At 40.1% G+C, this 23,607-nt stretch overlaps 1 protein-coding gene across 2 annotated transcripts in view; it reads right to left on the reverse strand.

Moving 5' to 3' along the window:
• Positions 1–1,157: 1,157 nt before the first annotated feature.
• Positions 1,158–23,607, reverse strand: part of B4GALNT3 (beta-1,4-N-acetyl-galactosaminyltransferase 3) — an 83,285-nt gene continuing 60,835 nt past the window's right edge. Inside the window, exons 11-21 of one of the 2 annotated variants that reach the window (XR_014175713.1) lie at positions 23,405–23,514; positions 20,636–20,736; positions 19,709–19,767; positions 14,073–14,979; positions 11,204–11,499; positions 7,940–8,093; positions 6,822–6,894; positions 4,238–4,391; positions 3,643–3,769; positions 1,764–2,485; positions 1,158–1,600 (exon numbers count right to left, since the gene is read on the reverse strand). Coding sequence is in view for 1 of the 2 variants with exons in the window: in XM_081957154.1 (XP_081813280.1) it covers positions 2,380–2,485; positions 3,643–3,769; positions 4,238–4,391; positions 6,822–6,894; positions 7,940–8,093; positions 11,204–11,499; positions 14,073–14,979; positions 19,709–19,767; positions 20,636–20,736; positions 23,405–23,514 (2,087 nt within the window). In the remaining variant the exon portion in view is untranslated. Of the gene's footprint in view, positions 2,486–3,642; positions 3,770–4,237; positions 4,392–6,821; positions 6,895–7,939; positions 8,094–11,203; positions 11,500–14,072; positions 14,980–19,708; positions 19,768–20,635; positions 20,737–23,404; positions 23,515–23,607 lie in introns of both variants that reach the window. The other variant, XM_081957154.1, reaches the window with a different exon arrangement.

The following is a 23,607-nucleotide window of genomic DNA, read 5'->3' on the forward strand; positions in this document are numbered from 1 at the left end:
TGATTCATTTTCTCCTTTAATTCTCTACTTTTGGAAGCAAGGGCTCTTACCGCAGGCTAACAGGGAGCAGCACATGGCCTTCTTCTTAGACAAGACAGAGGACATAAGGTTTGCAAAGGCTTACCCACTGAGGTGGAAAGAATCAAAATCTACAATTTCCTGGTGATTGATGGAATTGACTATGTAGGTTGACTTTAGCTTGAAGACTATTAAAAGCTCGGTTTCTTGAAAAGGCAGCTTTTTTTTTTTTTTTGCTTTAGGTTCACACATCAATGTTTCTCAACCTTGGCAACCTGACGATGCGTGGACTTCAACTCCCAGAATTCCCCCAGCCAGCTTTGCTTTGCTGGCTGAGGAATTCTGGGAGTTGAAGTCCACATATCCTCAAGCTGCTGAGGTTGAAAACCAGTGACGTAGATTCTATTCACATTCACACTTGCATTAAACAGGATAGACTCTTGTTTCCTTTGTAAAAGTTTCTGTTGAATTGGGCTGCTTCTCTCTGTTACTGTGATCATTGCTGCCAGGTTAAGAAGGCCATTTGTGGGACGTTATGAAATTATTGTCGTTGCTTGATTTATGTGTGTGCATCAGAGGTGGGTTACTGCCAGTTCAGCCCGATTCGACCGAACCAGTAGTGGAAATCAGGCCTGGGTCACAGAACTAGCAGCGACCCAGCCCTGCCATGCCCCCGAACCGGTTCCCTTCCCAATACTGGGCCTCCGCCATTTTGGATTTCAGTGACTGCATGTGCGCAGTTCACTGTAATTTTTTCTGCGCATGCAGGTAAAACTGGAAGCAACCTACCCCCGGCGGGCATATGCACATTAATATATATATAAACATGCACGCATATATTCCTCAGTTAGGACTTTGTGCGCTTAATCCAAGGCAGTGTTTCTCACTCTTGAAAACCTTAAGATGCATGGACTTCAATTCCCCAAATTCCCCATCCATTATGCTGGTTGGTGAATTCTGGGAATTGAAGTCCACACCTCTTAAAGTTGCTAAGGATCTAAGGGGATCATAAACTTTCCAAATAGGGGCTCCACATCGGGGCCTCCTATAAAATTTGCCATCAGGAAATTGACTGACCGGCTTCCTTTTCTTACATGGATGCAAATCACTTTTCTATCTGAGAGCTCAGTCCAAAAGTATAACTTATTAAATAATTTTATAAACAATAATATCTTGCCCTTCAAAAAAAATTCTCTTAGAATGCTTTATAATACATTAAAATAAAAAAGTAAAACCAACTAAAAATAGTAAGAACGCACAATAAATTAAAAAAAAAGTATATTAAAGCCGTTGAAGTCTATGGATCTTGCTCTGAGTACCGATGTCTAGGACTGAAGTGTCGATCAATTTCCCAAGTGTCAACCGAGGAAGACCAGTCATATTCCTATTGGCAGTATCATTCCTATGATTATCAAATTGACCAAAGTGTCTGTCAATTATAATTCAGATCCCAGCAAGATTTCAGAGGCAGTTTGACTATCACTCCACCAAATATCCTGTTGATTGAGACAAAGAAGCAGTGGGTGGTCAGAGAAGAAAAAATATATCCGTTTTTCTAAAGCAGATGTTTCTTTCCCATTACCTGAGTAGAATATAAGAATACAAAAAAAAAAAAAAAAAGAAAGTATGAAGAGAAATTCCTTAATATATCTTGCATAGGTTGAACGGTGCTATGCAAAGATCAAGAAATTGATTGACTTTAGTCCAAAGGCATGAATTTTAAGGTTTTTGGGTTCTTAAATTACCTCAAAAAAAAGAGAGCACCTTTAAAAAGAGAGCGGGTATAATCCTCTTGTAACACACTATGTAAGGCATTTCGTTTCAGTTCTGGCACCTTTCTGTTTGCATTCATTCACAATATTATTTTGTTTTTTGATGATAGACAATTTGTCCTTCAAATATTGGAGATCCTTCAGGATTTTAGACATCATGGAAGTCTGCATTAATCCATTTAATAATCCACTACTTTTAAAAAGTTTTGCTATGAATGAATTGAAAGCACTCTTTGTTTTTTAGTTTTTTGTTTTTTTTTTTAAAAAAATCCATACGAACAAGGCACCATAAAGAGACTCTTCTGTGAGTGAAGATTGTGATATGCTGGTGAGAAAATTTTTCACGCTCTGAAAATCAACTATTTGGACAGACAACTGTGGAAAACACAATTGTCATGTGTTAATGTGACCATTTTCTTGTCAGTTTTTTCCAGTGGTTAAATGAAAACTCTCCATTTTGTCTTTTTTTTTTTTTTTTGGTCTCAGCCTCAGAATTCATGCTGTGATCACTGTGGAAAAGAGAATGAGTGTCTTCTTAGCGATGTCTCCAGAGAAAACCCAAAATGGGATTCAGAAGTGGGAAAATGTATCACATCTGTAGCAAACGTCGATTCCACATTCCCCTCCTGGAATGGTAGTGATGGAAGAAATTCCTGATATAAAGTCGCTCTACCTCCAGGCCTGCCTGAAATATCCTGTAAGAGAAAGTGGAGGAAATTTCAATATTAATTTATCAAATTTATATAGCATCCCATCTCGTGACAAGTGATTTTGGGTGATGTGCAATAACGTAAGAATATAATCGGCATCATTTCTGGCCTACTGTTTACAGTTAGTCCTTAACGTAGGACCACAGTTGAGATCAGAATTTGAATTTCTAAGCAAGGTAATTGTTAAATGAACTGTGTTCATTTTTTGCCATTGTGGTTGAGGGAAACATGCAGTCGTTAAGTCAATCCAGCTTCTCCCATTGATTTTACTTGTCAAGGGGTCATAAATAGTGATTATATGGCCCAGGGATACTTATAAATTATTTATTATATTATTTATAAATACATGCCTATTGGCAAGTGCCTCAATTCTGATCACATGACCATGGGGATGTGTTGTGGCCTGCTAGCGGCCAGCAGAGCTGGCAGCAGATTCGGACCGTGAGGGGGTTGGGGAGGAGCATGGGCCAGTTCTGGGGAAGGCTCTAAGGAGGGCTCTGCATTGGAGGCAGAGATGGGACCAGAGCCGCATGCCATTGTTGTCCAATGGAACATAGAAACAAAATGTTCAAAAAAATGGACATGCAAAGGGTTTGGGAGGCCTGCAAAGTGTTCCTGGGGGCTGGGGAGGGCAAAATTGAGAAAACAACAGGCTGTTTTTGCTTGTTTTTGCCCCTCCCCCCAAACCCCGGCAGCACTCTACAAGCCTCCTAAAGGCTATGCATGTCCCTTTTCTGGCAAAAAACGGGCCTGTTTTTGCAAATAATCGGCCGTTGTTTGCTTGTTTTTGAGACCTCTCAAGCTTTCTGCATGCCCCGGTTTTCACAAAAAATGAGACATGCAGAGGGTTTGGGAGGCCTGCAGAGTGCAAAACCTTTTTAAAAAATTTTACCTCTTCAAAATCTTGGTGCGTCTTATACTCCGATGTGCCTTATACTCCGAAAAATATGGTATCTGCTTTACAACCATGGCGCAAAGTTCATAAAATTTGGTGTGACTCACTTAACAAGTGCCTGGTTTAACATCAGAAATACTCATCTCCATTCTGGCCATAGGTCGAGGACTAGCTATATACAATTCCTCTCTTGGAAATGGCCACTGGCTGGACTATTTTGAAAGATAGCTACCAAATTCTTACTGACCTGTCCAAGAGCTCCCAGTCTTCTCCTCCCCATTTGTCACGGAACTCTTCTGTGTTCATTCCGCCGATACGAACCAAATCAGATTTATATATGCCCAGGAGACCAAAACCATTAACTTCCCAGTAGCCTATAAAAGAAAAAAACCCTAATTGTTAGCCATTTTTTTAAAAATTAAAGTCCCCAAACCCGTGATGGCAAACCTATGGCACGCGTGCCAGAGGTAGCACACGGAGCCCTCTCTGCGGGCACACGCACCATCGCCAGTTGCTCTTCTGGTTTCTGGCACGCACATGGGCATCAGCCAACTGGTATTCACAGATACCTGGGCACCAGAAAACTGCCCCCAAACCACCCCCAAAACAGGCCATTTTGGGGCCGTTTTCAGCTGGTTTATGGGTTGGTTTTGGCCTGAAAACGGCCCAGAAAACAAGCCAGAAAAAGCCCCCCAAAACAGCCTGAAACAGCCCAAAAAACAGCGAAAAATGGTCAAAAAACCAGGCATGCGCATGCCAGCCAACTGGTCTTTGGGTTTCCGGCATTGCCCAGAAAATAAATCTGCTATTGAAGCATCATTTGCCTACAACCAACTCCTTACCATCTGGCTGTTGTGGAGTCGCACCACACTTCATTCTCATAACTATGGGTGCAAAGGCCATTTTCCCTTCCACGCAGTGTTTCCGAACAGAGTCAACGAACCCTGCCGGGAAATGGATGTGCAGGTCACAAAGAAAAATGATGCTGTGAGAATCCTGTAGGCAAAAATATAGAGCTGTTAATTCCGCGACTGCCTAAGTCATTGGGCTTGTCTCCACAGCCTCTTTGGTCCAGATCTGGGGTGACCCCTTAACTTTTATAGAAGACTAATCCTGGTACCATCCTCTTGTCATCAGCCTGCTGCTGAAGCCAGATCAAGGGGATCCAGCAAAACATAACAAAACATCCAGTGCTGCACGAAGGGAGAGTCTGAAGGCTGTGTTAGACTTCTCCATCACTGCACATCACTGAACCATCGTTCAAAGGCGGTTGCATAGCTGTTGCATTTATATTTCTGTGAATGTTAATGTTCTGGCCAAACTGCAAAAGCACCAAGAGGGAGTAGGATCAACCAATTAGCATGCAGAACGTGGGATTTGTGAGGTGTGCGCATAGGCCTGTTTGCAACTATTTGCAACCGATACTTACCTATCAACCCTTTTGCAGTGTAGGCAAGCGTCGATGCCTACGTGCAGTTGTGGACAAGTCTAAATCAAGATTTAGGGAGGCTGGTGAGGCTGCTACCCTACAGAATCATCTCCTCCAATTAGGACATTGGCTTCTGTACCTCTATGGCCAGAGGTGGGATTCAGACGGTTCGGACTGGTTTGGGCAAACCGGTAGTTCTGGTGATAAGTTGGCCCCGCCCACCCACCCCTGCTCTATTCCATCCTATATTTCCTTTGTTTGAAGCCCAGCTGATCGGCGTGACAGAGCAGATTGTCACGTCTCAGCTGTTTTACTCACCGGGGCTGTGGGAACAGGTAAGATTTAGTGCTGATTTCAAATGAAAAGTGTGTGCAAAGCGAACCAGTTGTTATACCGGTTGAATCCTACCACTGTCTATGGCTATTTCCGCTCTGACTCCTGAAGAGAATATTTCCTTTCCTTTCTATTGGTTTTGTTCCAGTATAGAAATGTAGACCTGTCAAGTATTCCCGTATGTACAGGATCCCATCACAGGACAAGCATCTCTTGAAAATGCAGAAATTATTTTGAGAAAACTTGAAACAAAAATTCTTTCCATTTCTTTTGTAATTGCTAAAATATTATTAACATTGAAAAGCTTAATTTAAATGTTGAAGGTTATTTTTTTCTCTCTAGCTTGTCCATTGCCTTTTCTCCTTTCCTTCGAAAAGGGATTTTCCCCTATTTTCCAATCTTCCTCTGAATAACAGATTGTCTCTAAACGTCATCCTTTTTAAAAAAAAAAAAACTATCTATTCATTTGATTTTATTCAATTGATGAGCCATCTGACTACCAACTGACTCTGGGAAGCTCAATACAAATACAATATAGAACAAAACACAGTGGGATCTGACCATTTTATACAAAAAACATAGCCAGAAACCCAAGGGACTCCATCCATCCTAACTCAAAGTTTGGGAGAACCCCCAGAGCTTCAAAGCTTGATGGAATATCAATAAGCCACATGGTTTTCAATGGGAGATGAGTGACACAGAATGCATGGTTCCCGGGATTAATACAATCGAGCGAGTCCAGAGGTATTTCACGAGAAGAGTACTCTACTCCTCTGCTCCCAACAGAATACCTTATACTACCAGACTTGAAATTTTGGGCTTAGACAATTTAGAACTACGCCATCTTCAGTCGGACCTAAGCGTAGTACACAAAAGTATCTGCTCCAATGTCCTACCTGTCAATGACTACTTCAGCTTCAACCACAACAATATACAAGCACACAATAGATACAAACTTAAGGTAAACCGTTCCAAACTTGATTGCAGAAAATACGACTTCAGCAACAGAGTGGTAAACGCCTGGAATGCACTACCTGATTCTGTGGTTTCTTCCCCAAACCCCCAAACCCTTAACCTTAGACTGTCTACTGATGACCTCACCCCATTCCTAAGAGGTCTGTAAGAGGTGTGTAGAAGCACACCAACCTGCCTACCGTCCCTATCCTAATGTTTCTTTTTATTCGTATCCATTTCATGTATCCAAAATCATTATATATGTTATCTAATACATGCTTGATGAAATAAATAAAATAAATAAAATAAATAAAATAAATAAAATAAATAAAATAAATAAAATAAATAAAATAAATAAAATAAATAAAATAAATAAAATAAATAAAATAAATAAAATAAATAAAATAAATAAAATAAATAAAATAAATAAAATAAATAAAATAAATAAAATAAATAAAATAAATAAAATAAATAAATAAAATAAATAAAATAAATAAAATAAATAAAATTAAAATAAATAAAATAAATGAAATAAATGAAATAAATAAAATAAATAAATAAACAGTTAATGCAGCTTATGAAGAAGAGATGCCAATACAGCTGAATCATCTTATTTGAAAAGCAACATGCTAAGGTGATCATCTTTAAATGCCTTTTCCTTGTAGTTGTAGCCATGTTAACAGTCTACATTACAAACTCTTACCACTTACCCGGACTTTGTCTATGCCAGCCTGCAGACCTTTAGATCTCTCAAAATTCCCAGACAATCGCAAGTATTGGTAGCTGGAGAGAAGTTAGAGAAAATGGAAGTTATAATTGTCAGAGAGTGGGCTATGGCAGTTCTGGCAATCCTTTCCCAAATCTGTTACAAATCGCCGTCTGTTTTAAAATGAACTATTTCTCAATTTCAACCTTCCATCCATAAAATGAAAATCTGAAAATAGGGTTGTGACTTGTCATTCCTACAAGCAAGAAGATGCTGCACCTCACTGTGAGTAAATACAGCAAGTGAAATGTTACAAGTGAAAGGGGTCAATTATAGGTAGAATTAACTGGATTACTCAAATGAAGACTTTAGGACAAAGGTAAGTATCCCCCCCCCTCACCAAAACACCAACAATTTATAACATGGCTAAAATCCTAATAGATATGATGAGATTTCACTGAACATCTTTCTGATCTTGTAAAAACTCATGTAAGAATAAACATAAAGATTTGAACTTCTCAAGAAACACTTGATTGTTTTTAGAGATGATTCTAAATGCTGAGTTAATCTTGCATAAATCTATTACCCCTGCCTTTGGTTGTTGTTAATTGAGAAGTCATGTCCAACCCATCACGACCCTATGGGCCAGGCCCTCCTGTCCTCTACCATCCTCTGGAGTCCATTTAAGCTCACTGCTTCGGTGACTCCATCCAGCCACCTCATTCTCTGTCATCTCCTTCTTCTTTTGCCCTCAATCTTTCCCAGCATCAGGCTCTTCTCCAGTGAGTCCTTCATTCTCACTAGGTGGCCAAAGTATTTGAATTTCATCTTCAGGATCTGGCCTTCTAAAGAGCAGTCAGTCAAACCCCATGGACAGTACCGAAAGGCCTTGGGTTAAGGGTGTCCTTATTTTAAATTCAACAAGAAACTCCAAACTGATTAGTTCCTGCAGTGATTCAATCCAGCACTCCAGAATGGAAATGGATGGTGACAAAAGAGAAATGCCAGTGGGACTTCTTTAACAAATAAGTTTCATTACTCCATCAACTCTTTATAGACTTGGTATACGGTGACTTCTGCTTCTATTTGAAGATAGATTTCTTAAAGGAAACAGATCCTTACCTGCGCAAGGTGGACTCTTTCAGAGCTTTTTCTATATCCATGTCATCACTGCTGTAGTCTACGATGATGACATTGAAATAGGGGTCCTTAGTGATCCTAAAGAGCTCTTCCATGTCAAAAATGAACTGCTTCACCCAGCGGGCCTGATTTTTCACTGATTGAAAGAAGAAGGAAAAGAATCAAAGCAAAACCAGCACTAAGATGGGACCTTGGTGACCCAGATACAAGGTTAGGCATAAGATTTAGTGACAAATGAAATATTTTATACACATAGTCCTTGACTTACAACCCAGAGGTGGTATTCTACTGGTTCAGACCAGATTGCCCGAATTGGTAGCGGAAATCGCGGGTGGCTCCGCCCACCCATGCTTGGCTCTATGGCATCCCATTTAGGTCATTTGTTTTGCCAAAAGTGCATGCGTGGAAGGATCTTCTCCTTTAAAATTCTTGCGCTCACATTTGGCGAACCGGTAGGGAAGGGGTATACCACCTCTGTTACAACCTATCACAGTGATGGTTTGAAGTTACAATGGCACCAAAAGAAGAGACTTATGACCATTTTTCACACTTACGATGGTTGCAGCATCCCAACAATCGTGAGATCACAATTCAGACATTTAGCAACTGGCATGTATTTATGGCGGTTGCTGTGAACTGGGTCATGTGATCTCCTCAACCACTGCAGTGATTCACTTAATAATCATGGCAAGAAAAGTCATAAAATGGGGCCAGACTCCCTTAACAACAGTCTTGCTAAGCAGCAGACATTTTGGGCTCAATTGTGGTCCCTAATTCAAGGACTACCTGTATATATAATAATAGTATTACTAGATGGCATGAATAGCTAACACTCCAGAAGATAGGCTAAAGATACAGAAGGATCTTGACAAACTTGAACATTGAGCACTATCTAATAAAATGAAATTCAGTGGTGAAAAAAGTAAGGTTCTACATTTAGGCAAGAAAAATGGAATGCACAGGTACAGTATAGGTGGTACCTTGCTCAATAGTAGTAACTGTGATCTTGGAATCCTAATGGACAACCATTTAAATATGAGCCAGCAGTGTGCAGCACCTGCCAAGAAAGCCAACACAGTTCTAGGCTGCATAAACAGAGGGATAGAATCAAGATCATGTGAAGTGTTAATACAACTTTATAATGCCTTGGAAGAAAATCAGGAGAGAGAGTGTATTGAAATGGTGAGATAAATCTTACTATTAGAGAAGAGAACACACCAAAAGAGAGTAAAATTAAAATTGAAGATAGAAGAGAGCAAGTGGCGAATTAAGCCTGAATTAAACTTAGTGTGTTAGCCTTTTTTAATTTTGTTTTTTTATGGATGGAATTTTTACAAATGCTTCTTACTTTTTAAATTGGACTGGTTTCTTTTTTCCCTCTTCTTTTATTTTTTCCTCTTTTTTCATATTTGTAGATTCTGATTTTCTTTTCTTTTTACAACGCTCGGCGGGATTGTTTGCTTTTAAGCACTTTTTTTTCTTAAGATCGGAATTTAAAGAGAGGGATAGAGGCAGAGGAAAAAGAAGCAACACTGCCATCTAGAGGCTGGAGGCTTGGAAACATTGTTTTTTTTAATTTCCTTTGAACATCTGACTCATATTTAATACTTCAAGGCTCCTGATTTTGTTGATTGAAAGGGATAATGGGAAGAGTACAGATTGTTTATGCAGGTGCTCTTCTGGAGTACTATCAATAGCTGGACTAGAATGAAGTGAAAACCTTGACTTGAAAGATTGTAGTGAACTTGTTTGAAACTTAACAAAAAAGCTTTGGATGTTTTAGTGGGCGGGTTTATAACCTGGAAGAATGGCGCAACATGAAGAAGAAAAAGAATTAACATTGCAAATGATTATGTTTGAAATTCAAAAAGTACAAATAACTACAAAAACATTGAAAAGAGGATGGAGAACATAGAATAGAAAACAGAAAAAATAGAGGGAAGAGTTGAGAATATTTATAAAACGATGATGAAATTTGAGGATAGAGTTCAAAAAATTAAAGAAAAATATGAACAAAGTGATAAGAAAATTGCTGATATTGACAACAAATCAAGCGTGGTTGGAAATGACAGGAGTGGAATGTTGAAAGGAGAGATTAATAAACTGGAACCCTATGTCAAATCTCAAAACATGGAAGAAGAAAAGGGAGAAAATTTGGCAGAAACAATGAGAGAAATTCTGGCAGAAGCACCAGTGATAACTAAAGGCAAGTGGATGGAAGGAACAGATGGAGGGTTTCGAGTCTTTACAAGATACGCAAGGGACAACAAAGTGCCAAGAGAAGTCCACTTAAGACTTATCAAGAAAACAATTAGAATAAAAATACCACACATGGCAAGAGATATAGGACTGTACTACAACTGGAAGGATACAGGATGAAGAAATGAAATGTTAGAATAAAAATTAAGTTAAACAGTTAAATTTAGAGTATTATGTATAAAATAAAGTAATAATAGTTATAGCTAAATAATGATTAATAATGATAATAATGCATATATATATACACACACACACACTAGATTGATACGAAATTTTATATAAATTGTAAGTGAGGACTATGGAGAGGATGTTTAAAAGCTTTGTTATAAAAGATAAATAATTCTATATAGAATAGAATATAAAGATGTAATACTATTGGATGATTTCAGGATGATGCAAATGCCATAATATAAATTTATCTTCAATTTAGAATATTTTACATAAAAAGGATTCAATAATAGCTATAGTCAAATGAATGTTTAATAACCCTAACAATTGTATACATATATATTAGAATGATGATATGACTCTTTGTGTAAATTGCAAGTGAAGACTATTGCGAGAAAGCACAAAAGTTTTGTAACCAATCGACACACTGTAAGTAATTGGAGAAGGGTTTTTATTTTGTGTGTGTTTATGTCTGTATGTTTTATGTTTATCTAAAAATAAAAACTTTTTAATAAAATAAATCAATAAATTATGTTTGGTCCAGACATTTCCCCCCTACCTGGGCAATGTTGGGTTATCAGCTAGTTAAATATAATTCTAATAGAATACAATCTCTGTAGCTCAGGGTTGAACTGTGGGGTCCTTTGTGCTGTCTGAGCTGGGTGATTTTCTTTCAAGAAAACCACCAAGGTCACCGAGCACCAATTATTCCATAAATATAATTCCTCCTGGTTAAAGCGAGGACACCCAAGTCTACCGTTATTCTACCAATACACACAACATTCTGTTTACTTTAAAATATCAATTCTGTCCCATTACCGGGCACTATAAAGTGGACAACCGCACGGTGGTTCCATAAGAAGCTTAACGGCCAGCAGAGCACAGGCTCATCCCTGCTGGTCATCAGGCGACGTCGGTGGCCCCATGCCAACTCCTTCATATTGGCTTCCTCCTCTCCACTGCTGCCTCCGTGCCAGCCCCGTGTGTAGACGTATTCTGAGAAACGGACTCGGCGTTTTCCCTGCTCCAACAGTTCCAGCTCCAGAAAGTAACGGCTGCCTCGCAGGTAATCTTGACGCTTCTCCACATTCACGATGCGCTCTAACTGGAACCGCCTGGAAATGGGAGGACTTTAGTTTAGATTTTGGGGTTAGGGTGGTGGCCCACCAAGCACAGCTCCCCTGCTCTGATGCTCTGCAAAGATCTTCCGTGTATTTTCTGCTTGATTTAGTTCTGTTTGGACCGCTAAAGATCCTATCCTTAAGATCTCCATTATTATATTATCTTTTTCTAAATATCTATTGTTGTTTTCTATCTACTTTAGGGAATATCATCATGCAGGAGGTAAAAACATGCACTGGGTTTGTTAAAATGGGGCATCCGTTATATTTGCTTTGGCATTCAGCATTACATGATTCGACTATTGTCTAACTATTAGACAATATTGACTCACATTGAATGATATTCTACCATTATTCAACAAATCCATACAAACAAATTATTTGTGGCCTTTTGCTTAAATGGATTATAGAAGAAAAAGGATAGGACAATCATAACGCCTCGGCTGATTGCACAGACCTAAATCCTGAAAGAAGTGCAGCTGTTTACGTTATTCACTCAGGACTATGATGGCCAACCTATGGCACGCTTGCCACAGGTGGCACGCACAGCCCTCTCTGCAAGCACGCGAGCCATTGCCCCAGCTCAGCTTCACCACGCATGTGCATGCTCCTCCTGCTGGCAAGCTGGCTTTTGGGTCTCTGCCGCACATGCACGGGGTTGCATGTGCATGTGTGGGGGGCACATAGAGGGCGTAGCATGTGCATGGGCAAGGGAACACAGGGGAGTCACACGAACGTGTGCGGGGCACACGTGGAGGCTTGCATATGCATGCACGGGGTGGGAACGTGGGAGGGGGGTTGCACTTGCATTGCATTATGGGTGCCCACATGCGCTTTTGGCACCCAGCGACGAAAACATTAGCCATTACTGTCTTAGAACATTTCATTTGTCAGCAGAACAACTGCAATGGTCTGTGAGGAGGACCTTGGGAGAGAGGGCAAAGGAAAATTGCCTAGGGAACAATCCAATAAGAGAGGGCATAGCCTTCGGCTGCAAACTGGGTGGAGAAAGAAACTCAGAAAGGTCTCTCTCTAGCTTCTCATGCAGCAAAGAGACAGCAAGGAGATCTGTTCTATCAGACTTGCAAGATTCTGTTAATGCAGACTTAAAATAATTAGCTCACCTGGCCATGCTTTCTGTCTGGTCTACCTGGGAAGGCTGGCAGTGGTTTTTAAACCAGAATGAATGCATTTAGCCTATACAGATAGTCCTCGACTTACAACAGTCCAATTAGTGACCATTCAAAGTTACAACATCCCTGAACAAAAGTGACTTATGATCTTTGCAGCGTCCCCATGCCCACATGATCAAAAGTCAGATGCTCGGCAACTGACTCATATTTATGATGGTTGCAGTGTTTCACTTTACCAACGGTCATGATTCACTTAACAACGGTGACAAGAAAAGTTGGGAAATGGGGCAAAATTCACTTAGCAAATGTTTCACTTAGCAACAGAAATGTTGGGCTCAATTGTGGTCGTAAGCCGAGGACAACCTATACACACCATCTTCCTGTGGTGGTATAAAACTGCATGCTCCTGATAACCCTGTATCCCATCTTTAATTTTGCACCCAAGATCATCCCCCTTGTTTCCGCTGCCTTGTTTAGTTAGCAGTGAGATTTGGCTACACAATTTGAGATTTTCATCTGTGTAAACTGTGTAAACTCCAGTGTCCTCTTTTTGTGTGTGTGTGTGTCTGTGTGTGTGTGTGTCTGTGTCTGTGTGTGTGTGTGTAAGTATGGGTGTGTTTGTGTGTATATGGATCAATGTATATATATATAGCATATGTACATGTGTGTTATGTATATGTTTGGGTAGATATATATTTTTATTTGAGAGCAGGCAACAGAATTTCATTTTTCATGTGGACCAGTGTGGTTATAGTAAAAAATGGCAATAAAGGTTATCTTATCTCATCTTCTCTTGATCTGCCAACCAGAAAGGTCTGAATAGTAGAAACAAAAGTAAAGGCTCTTACTCTACATGCCTTACCTCCTAAGACTTTAATAAAACATCATCACATTGAGATCCGGAGTTACTCCTAACTACCTATTTAGGCCTATATCCATGATAGCGAACCCATGGCACGCGTGCCACAGGGGGCACCTGGAGCCATTTCTGAGGGCATGCAAGGCGTTGCCCTACCAGCTCCAGCATGCATGCGCACGCTGGCCAGCTGATTTTTGGGCTTGATTTTTGGCTGTTTTTCACCCTCTGGAAGCCTCCTGAAGCCTCCGGAGAAAGAAAAACTATCCAATGGGCAACCCGTAAGTCCGTTCCTGAACTTCCAGTTTGCATGTTGGGCTGTTTTCCGGCCTCCCCAGTATCCTAGAAAGCCATGAATGCATGCATAAGACAGCTGGGGGGGGGGTCATGCATGTATATGCAGGGGCACAGCGCGGGGGGGGAAATTAAATTATGGGGGCGTGCTTTTGGAACCCGAGGGGAAAAAGGTTCCCCATGACTTGTCTATATGATGCATAAAGAAATCCTATTTTATGTTGCGTACTACAGTTCTCCTTCTGTAAAGATCAGAGGGGCTTCAAGACCCCTCCCCATCTTACCCTTTGGTCTTCTGGTTCAGTTTTTTAAGGAACACCTGAACCACCTGGAAGGCTTCCTCCTCTTTTAAGAGCAGGTTCCCGGAAGTGTTACACTTCAAATCAATCCAGTCTGACCGTAACACTTGGAAGTCTACATTGCTGGCCTTGAAAGTCTGCTTCCAATTCACCACTGGGTCATAGAGAAGAGGAGGAGCACCAAATAAGTCATCTTCGTTTTCTTCTCCTTCGTCCTCGCTTTCTTCTTCCACTATTGTAACCTCCTCTTCCTTTCGGGTTGCTTGGTGGGAAGAATGAGTCAACCTGACTTGCTGCTTGGCATCTAAATCCACCCCGCCAATAATGGCATTAGCGGCATCCGCGGCTTTATGTTGGGCTATGTAGGAATCTACTTGATTAAGCCATTGATCCTCATGCATCTCAGGCTGCTGTCGGGGGGTTCTCTTGCCCGTTTCTTCAATTTTGGGGAGGTCCCTTCCAGTTTTGATGGCATCCAATAACGCCTTTTGGTTTCTGGTTGCATTAAAGCCTAACTGAGGTTGACTGGCTTCTCTTGTTGAATCCCCATGTTCCTTAGCCACCTTGGGTCTTTTGTCGGTCTGTAAATCCTGGCCTTCTACTTTCCTTTTGGTGGTTGATCTGTGGACATTCCTGTCCTGATCGGGGAGGTTCGGAAAGTTTGAGCTGAATATCAGATGGGAAGTCCTTGGTGTAGGAGAACTTTCTGCTTTGATTTTATATCTCTGCTCGTCTTTCTTCTGCCTCTTTTTGGTAACCGACAAGATATTCCGATGTTTCTGAATGGAATTATTGTCGTACGGATCAGCTGCTCCATGGTCTTTTCCTGTCTTTAACTCTGCTGCTTCTGGATCTGCATATTGAAGTTCATCAAAACTGTCCTCTTCATAAGCTGGAAGAAATTATAGTTATCAAATATCCACTTTTTCTGTCTCTTATCTATCTTCAGTACTCTAAGCAGGGCTGGATTTAGATGAAAAGAGGCCCTAGGCCATTCCACTTATGGGGCCCTTTCACCTCCCATTTTTAAGTTTTTAAGATAATAAAATACATCATTACTGTGATATATATCAATATATTAAATGAAACATGTTGTAATTGGTACTAACCTTTATAAAAAATGTGGCACGGATAATAAATAAAAATAAAAGGCCCCTCTTGATCTTGAGGCCCTAGGCTGAAGCCTAGTTAGCCTACAGGAAAGTCCGGCCCTGACTCTAAGCATCTAAATGCTGCTGCACACTGCTGGCTCATATTTAAATGGTTGTCCACTAGGACTCCAAGATCCCTTTCACAGTTACTACTACTGAGCAAGGTATCACCTATACTGTACCTGTGCATTCCGTTTTTGTTGCCTAAATGTAGAACCTTACTCTTTTCACCATTGAATCTAATAAAATGAAATTCAATGGTGAAAAGAGTAAGGTTCTACATTTAGGCAACAAAAACGGAATGCACAGGTACAGTATAGGTGATACCTTGCTCAGTAGTAGTAACTGTGAAAGGGATCTTGGAGTCCTAGTGGACAACCATTTAAATATGAGCCAGCAGTGTGCAGCAGCTGCCAAAAAAGCCAACACAGTTCTAGGCTGCATCAACAGAGGGATAGAATAAAGATCACGTGAAGTGTTAATACCACTTTATAATGCCTTGGTAAGGCCACACTTGGAATACTGCATTCAGTTCTGGTCGCCACTATGTAAAAAAGATGTGGAGACTCTAGAAAGAGTGCAGAGAAGAGCAACAAAGATGATTAGGGGACTGGAGACTAAAACATATGAAGAACGGTTGCAGGAACTGGGTATGTTTAGTTTAAGAGAAAGAAGGACTAGGGGAGACATGATAGCAGTGTTCCAATATCTCAGAGGTTGCCACAAAGAAGAGGGAGTCAAACTATTCTCCAAGGCACCTGAGGGTAGAACAAGAAGCAATGGGTGGAAACTAATCAAGGAGAGAAGCAACTTAGAACTGAGGAGAAATTTCCTGACAGTGAGAACAATTAATCAGTGGAACAGCTTGCCTCCAGAAGTTGTGAATGCCCCAACACTGGAAGTCTTTAAGAAGATGTTGGATAGCTATTTGTCTGAAACGGTATAGGGTTTCCTGCCTAGGCAGGGGGTTGGACTAGAAGACCTCCAAGGTCCCTTCCATCTCTACTATTGTATTGTATTGTATTGTATTGTATTGTATTGTATTGTATTGTATTGTATTGTATTGTATTGTAAATCAGAGGTCTCCAACCTTGGCAGCTTTAAGATTTGTGGACTTCAAGTTCCAAAGTTCCTCAGCCAGCAAAGCTGGCTGAGGAACTCTGCAAATTGAAGTCCACAAGTCTTAAAGTTGCCAAGGTTGGAGACCCCTGATCTAAATCACTGAATCTTAAACCTCTAAGTATATTACATAAACATCATCGTACTGAAATAACAAATTGTACCAAAACCTAGGAGGAACAGATGGCCTACATGGCTAGTTTTAATAATACGTTTAACCATTGAGCTAGCTCTATCTCAATACTTCATGAATATATTTTTTGTTTCTTCAAATGTCTCTCATTTTATTGCTTTTCTGAATATTCCGTTCTGGCTCTACTAGAACTTGTATATTTTGGGTGGTGCTTCATCATATCTTCTAGTAGCTAGGTTCACCATTGACATGTTATTCAGAAAGAAATAATAAAATTACACATCTTGTGTCTTTTTATTTGTTTTGACTACGCAACAAGTTAACCTTCATTGCTCGCTTTCTTGCTTCAATTCAATCTGAAAGAGTTATTGTTTCTTAAGCTAAGGGATGCACACAACTTTTCGAAGAGTGTTGTAGGAAATGGGGGAGAGCTGTTGTATTGAGTACAAAACTGAAATGCTGAGAAAAAAAAACTGTTTCTCATTTGACTAGAGATAATGCGTCCCAGGTATCTACATTAATACGTCCCTGCGACCTACCCGCTCACACAGGGAGGGGCTCCTCCTGGTGCCGTCTGCTAGGCAATGCCAGCGGGCGACACCTAGGAGTAGATCCTTCTCTGTGATGGGCCCAACCCTCTGGAATGACCTCCCCCCAGACATTCGAACTACTACCGACCTCCGTTCCTTCCGGCAAAAGTTAAAGACTCACCTGTTTCAATCAGCTGGCCTGGCACTTTCTTAGTTTTACCTCCCAGGGATTTATTTTATTTTAGGGTTTGGGGTTTTAATTGTGATGTTTTTAGGATTAGAATTATTTATTTCTTAGTACAGCCTATCTCCCCTCCAAATGTATCTTAAATGTAGCTTAAATGTATTTAATTTTACGACTGGTTTTATTGTATTGACTGTACACCGCCCCGAGTCCCTTTTTGGGAGAGGGGCGGTCTAAAAATCTAAGAAATAAATAAATAAATAAAATAAAATAAAAGTGCTGAAGGTAATCTACAAAAGCCTCTAGGGAACTTCCCCAACTATCTATATACTCTCTATATAGCATGTGTTCTGGCCCACCAGTGGAGCTGGCAGCAGAGTTGACAGTGAGGAGGTTGGGGAGGAACATGGGCCAGTCCTGGAGGCTGGGGAAGGCTTGGACGAGGGCTCTGCATTGGAGGCAGAGATGGGGCCAAGGCCATCTGGCAGTTCTCAGCTGTCTTTGGAGCTAGACAGCAGTGAGGCAGAGGAACACCTGGAGCCTGTTCCCAGTGTGCGCACGCACAGAGCTGCTAGAAGAAAAGAACAGCTAAGAAATCAGGGTCGACTTGGGAGTAAAGCCACAGGTGGAGGATGAATGGCTCCTCCCATAGGAAATAAAAAAGGAGCGAAAGGGGAGTGGGCTTTTGCAGGAAACAATTTGTTCAGTTGGTCGTTAGATTCGTTTCAGGAGTGTGAAGATCTGTTCGTGAATCACAGAGACTCTGTGCTAAGTCTTTCCTTGCACAACACTCTGTTTGGAAAATATTTGCATGGCAGCTTCCCAAGCTAGGTAAGGTCTGTGGTCATAACTTCACCTTTTAAAGACTGTTTAGCATGTTTTTACTGAATGTGAATGGGAAGAATTCACATTCGTTTAATAAAAGGGGTTTTGACGGGACCAGGAATCTGCTTTTGTGCCTAGGAAGCCTAGGTCAGAACAGCATGCAAGTAGTCCTCGACTTATGACTGTTCATTTAAAGACAGCTTAACGGAGCGGTGCGGGGGCCTAGAGGTGGAGCTCTTGCCTCACAGTCACAAGGCTGTGAGTTCGATCTGGGGTGGAGGCAGATATTTCTCTCTCTGGGCACAATGAGAATACATCTGCTGAACAAAACTCTGCACTGGTGACAGGAAGGGCATCCGGCCATTAAAACACTCCGCTTAACTCCATTCAGTAGCCCAGACTCCACCCGCAAGGGATTATGGGGTCGTTAAATGATTATGAATGACAATTTAAAGACAGCTTAAAGATACCACAGCCTGATAAAAAGTGATTTAAGGACCATTCTTAAAGTTACGACCAATGCAACAATCCCCCAATTTGAGTGCTTGGCAACTGACTTTCACTTATTACGGTTGTAGCATCTTGCAGTACAAAATTGCAATTTGTGACTCTCCCAGCCAGCTTCTGACAAGCAAAGTCCATTGAGGAAACCAAATTCACTTAATGACTGCATGATTCACATAGCAACTATGGTGATTCGTTTAATGAATATGACCATGGTAAAAATGGTCATAGAATTGAGTCCAGTCATATGATGACTCGCTTGTCTATACTCATATCAACAGCATTTAAGTTTTGCTATACATACAGTGTAAGTAAATGAAACTAATTCAGATATATATTTTTATTCTGGCTTCAGGAATTATTTTCAGGAAGGAAGTCCCTCAAAACTATAATGTCTCCCCATCCAGAAAATGTTACACACTTCAGAAAAATGATACCCTAATTTTTATGTATAAACTAGTTGTTCTAAAATGATGTAATATACTCTATTTCACCCAATCTTTGATGGGATATCACTTTTATTTTTAAGCATTAGTGTTTACATTTTAAAAACACCCCTACCCTCCCTAAAATACAGCTTCGGTAAGAGTGGCCACTTTGCTCATTGTAAGACTACAGAAATAAGATACTTCCACAGTACAAACTCTGCCTCGGTTGGTGTTTACAAGGGGAAAAGTGAAGGCATTCTCAGTTTTTGTCATGATGTTTCTTTTGTATTTTGAACAAAGAAGATCTGAATACCTTGTCCAAATTAGTAATTTATTCTTTGTGGATGCCAGAAATAAAGAATCAAACACAATGCTAGCAGTATATCACAGAAGTGAGCACACCCCCTCACATTTTGTAAATATTTAAGTATATCTTTTCATGTGACAACACTGAAGAAATGACACTTGGCTACAATGTAAAGTAGTGAGCATACAGCTTGTATAACGTGCTGTCCCCTCAAAATAACGCAACACACAGCCATTAATGTCTAATTGCTGGCAAGATATACTTAAATATTTACAAAATGTCAGGGGTGTGTGCTTGCTTCTGTGACATATTTGTAGACTAGATAATTAGATTTAATCTAATGCTAAAGGCTAATGCATTTTTAAAATCAATCATCAGCCTTAAAACACAAGAGAGAGAAAGATAAAGCTAGCTTCCTGGTCTGACATAAAGATACATACCTTGCATTTTTGATCCATCTTCTGGTGGATCCATTTGCATGTATTTAGAAAATCCAAACCTGCAAGATTTATGCCAATTACTTCACATGGCCGGCATTCAGTATCCCCTCCTTGACATACGACTGTAATAGAGCCTGCCCATTATGGCCTATGTCACGATGGTTACAAAATGGGTCAAGCAACCAACCCAATTTTATTTATTTATTTATTTATTTGAGACACCCAGATTGCAGCAGTCATTAAACAAACATTGCATTTATTAAGTGAACCTATTGTCTGCTCTGGAACTATTTTGTCAAAACCATCATAAAACACAGTGATAGGACCATGGATGCTGCCAATGGCCTTTCCTCAAATACGGAAAAATTACATGTCAGAGAATTGAAAAGACTTATGCACCATTAAAATTTCATTTTCTGATTAAAAATAGTGAGAAGCCATTTGTCAGGGTGTTGGTGGCTAGAATTGGCGGCATTTGTTCTGGGTTTCTCCCTGCCTGAGATAAATATTTCATGAGCATCATGAAAATTACCTGATGCCGTTAAAAAAAACAATTGTTAATGGTGCATACGTTTTTTCAATCTGCTTTTAGACTTAATACACTATCAGTTATTCTCTTATTAGTCATTGGCTTAACTTTAACTTAACTTTATTCAATTTCTAGACCGCCCCTCTCTCAAAAGAGACTCGGGTATATGCGGGTATATGCATAATGGTTATCTTTTGAGAGCTGAATGCAACCAAATTTCATTTTAATGTATGCTGATTACATATAAAATGAGAATAAAGAGTCCTATTCTATTCTATTCTATTCTATTCCATTCCATTCCATTCCAGTCTCTGAACCCACTGTCCTTAAGGAAAATTCCAGTGATTGAAAAATATTTTAGCAGCCATTAAAAAAAGTTATGGCAGGAGTTTATTTACCTGTTCAGATACAACTCACTGTCTTGATAGATGCATTTGTTAAGTGACTCCATGTGTGTCAACCGGGTGTAGTCATTGGGATACACAAAGGACAGTCGTACCTGGAAACACCCAAAGAGAATTGAGCAGAGGATTTTGCTAAGTGAAGGACAAGCAATGCTGTTATTCCCAAAACTGTATGCTTATCTTGACTATGCCCACATATATTGCCTGTGATGTATTTGAGTTGAAATACATTTCCTTTTGAACCAGTGGTGGGAGTCAAACATTTTTACTACCAGTTCTGTGGGTGTGGCTTGGTGAGCGTGGGATGGGAAGGTTACTGCAAAATCCCCATTCCCTCCCAATCAGCTGGGACTCAGGAAGCAGAGAATAGATGGGGGAGGGGGAGCAGTCAGAGGTGGTATTTACCAGTACTCCGAACTACTCAAAATTTCCACTACCGGTTCTCCAGAACTGGTCAGAACCTGCTGAATACCACCTCTGTTTTGAACCTGTGATAACAAGCATATACTGATTGAGCCACAATGTATCTTAAAGTAAAAGAAGACGCAATCATCCCTACTATTTATTTGCAATTTTAAAAGTTCCAACCAATAAGCTTACTTGCTGATTGATTGATTGACTATATTGATTATTATTATTATTTTTACAAATAACTCAAAATGGCAAATATAACCAATATATATATTCTGGGTGCTATTTTCCCCACAACAACAACCCTGTGAGATGGACACTGGATTGAGAGAGTGTGACTGGCCCAAGGTCAACTAGTTGACTTTCATGACTAAGGCAGGACTAGAACTCACTGTCTCCCACTTTCTAGCCTAACGAGTAGATTACACTGGCTCTCCAAACTGGCTCTACGATATTCAAGCTTGGAAAGGCAATTTAATAAACCCAATTATGTCACAAAATGTTAAAGCCTGTCAGCCAAATATTCACTCTTAGAAACAAACAAAATCATGAATCCATAACGAAGGTAAATTGGCATCTCTGTCATTCAAATCCTTCAGAGCCTCGCAAGAGCAACATGGATTTTTTTTTTCCAGGAAAATTACCATATATTTCGGAGTATAAGACGCACTGGAGTATAAGATACACCAAGATTTTGAAGAGGCATTTTTTTAAAAAAAAAGTGTTTGCACTCTGCAGACCTTCCCCAAAAGGACATGGATAGTCTTTAGGAGGCTTATAGAGTGCTCCTGGGGGCCGGGGCGGGGGGAAACAAGCCAAAACCAGCCCATTTTTCACTCATTTGTGCCCTCTCCAGCCTCCAGGAGCACTCTGGAAGCCTCCTAAATGCTATGCATGGCCATTTTTGCAAAGGGGGCGGGGTTTTGGGAGGCCAAAAAAATGCTGTATTCAGTGTATAAGATGCACCCAGATTTTCAGCCACTTTTTTGGGGGGAAAAGGTGCGTCTTATACTCCGAAAAATACGCTATTCATTCTACAGCCTTCCACTGTGTTGGATTCCAACTCGCAAAAGTCACCAATAAATACAGTTGGGTTTGAAGAAGTTATCTGAAAACCTGTAATATTATTTGATTAACACAGAGAGATACTCACGGTCAACCCTCTACATACTTATTTGAGGTCATTCCCCCTGGGAGCAATACATTTTATTTTATAAGATTTTCTAGTCCAAATTGTCCCAGTTCAGAGCACTACAGATGCACTGAGAATTCAACGGAAATTCCCAGAAAGCATGGAGTAGACCCATAATGTCAGCATAAAGACAATTTCTACCAAGATTCTTTCTAATAGAAAATGTACTTTAAAAAGAGAATGGATTACTGTAATAGAGGATAATTTAACGCAGCAGATTTTACCAATGAGGGCCAGAATTTTAAAGTGTCATGTCATTTAAGTTTATCATTCATGAGAAATAAGAAATTGTGCTTCTTTCACACTACGGTTGGAAGTGTGAACTGATCATAGAAAAAAAGGTAAACTTAATGTCCAAACCTCCTGTCCGGTGGGATCATTAACCATAGGTCGGTTATGGTATAATATCAGAGGCAACTGTAAATGCCATTCAACAAAAATTAAACTAAATATCTAAAATATTCTTTTGGAATATTTAGAACTGGTGGAGAATATTTGGGAGTTTTCATCTGGGATCTTGATCTCTTAAGGGTAAAATCAATGAAAAATAACATTAGACAACTGTAATGAAATTGTGAAATTGTATAATGAGGTCCACTGACATAAAAATTAATGTCTTCTCTCTAATGCAAGGAGGCTAGGTAAGACTCAAAACTAGTTTTTACCGTGTTTCCCCGAAAATAAGACAGGGTCTTATTTTCTTTTGACCCCAAATAAGTGCTTGGAGTTATTTTTTGGGAGGTCTTATTATTTTTGAGGTGCAGGAGGCGGCGAGCATGATCACCTCATGGCTGCTGCTGTGTTGCAATATTTTGGGGGAGGGCTTATTTTCAGGGATGGATTATTTTAGCACATGCGCTCAAAAGTCCAATTGGGCTTATTATCCGGGGAGGTCTTATTTTTGGGGAAACAGGCTATAGCAGCAGAGGAAACAAATAAAGCTTGGATGGAAAAAATAACAAACCCACAACTAACATGGAATACTCATCAGGACCAAATACTCAAGAAGGGTTCGAGATTATACAACTTATTGGTCGAAGGACAACTACCAGATGATGCTGTGTACAACCATGCTATTTCAATATAAGCCACCCCTTTATACCTTCAGTTGGCAATGGGCGTAAGCTGTAAAAAGACTTGAATTGAGAAGCGAGACTCACAAAATTAAGGCCCTGGTAGCGCTGTAGTTTGAATCCATTGACCACATAACTTGGTTTGTATTGACATTCTGGAAAGATCCGGCGGATGTGGGATTTCCTTAAGAGAGGCACTAAGGAGACCAAAAAATAAATAAATGAGAAAAGAGGCAATTGCAAAGGCTTCACTTCCAAGCGGTCACACGTTATCTACCAAACATTTTAAG

Source organism: Natrix helvetica, assembly GCF_964273705.1.
Source record: "Natrix helvetica genome assembly, chromosome: 6".
In the NCBI taxonomy this organism is placed as follows: Eukaryota; Metazoa; Chordata; class Lepidosauria; order Squamata; family Natricidae; genus Natrix; species Natrix helvetica.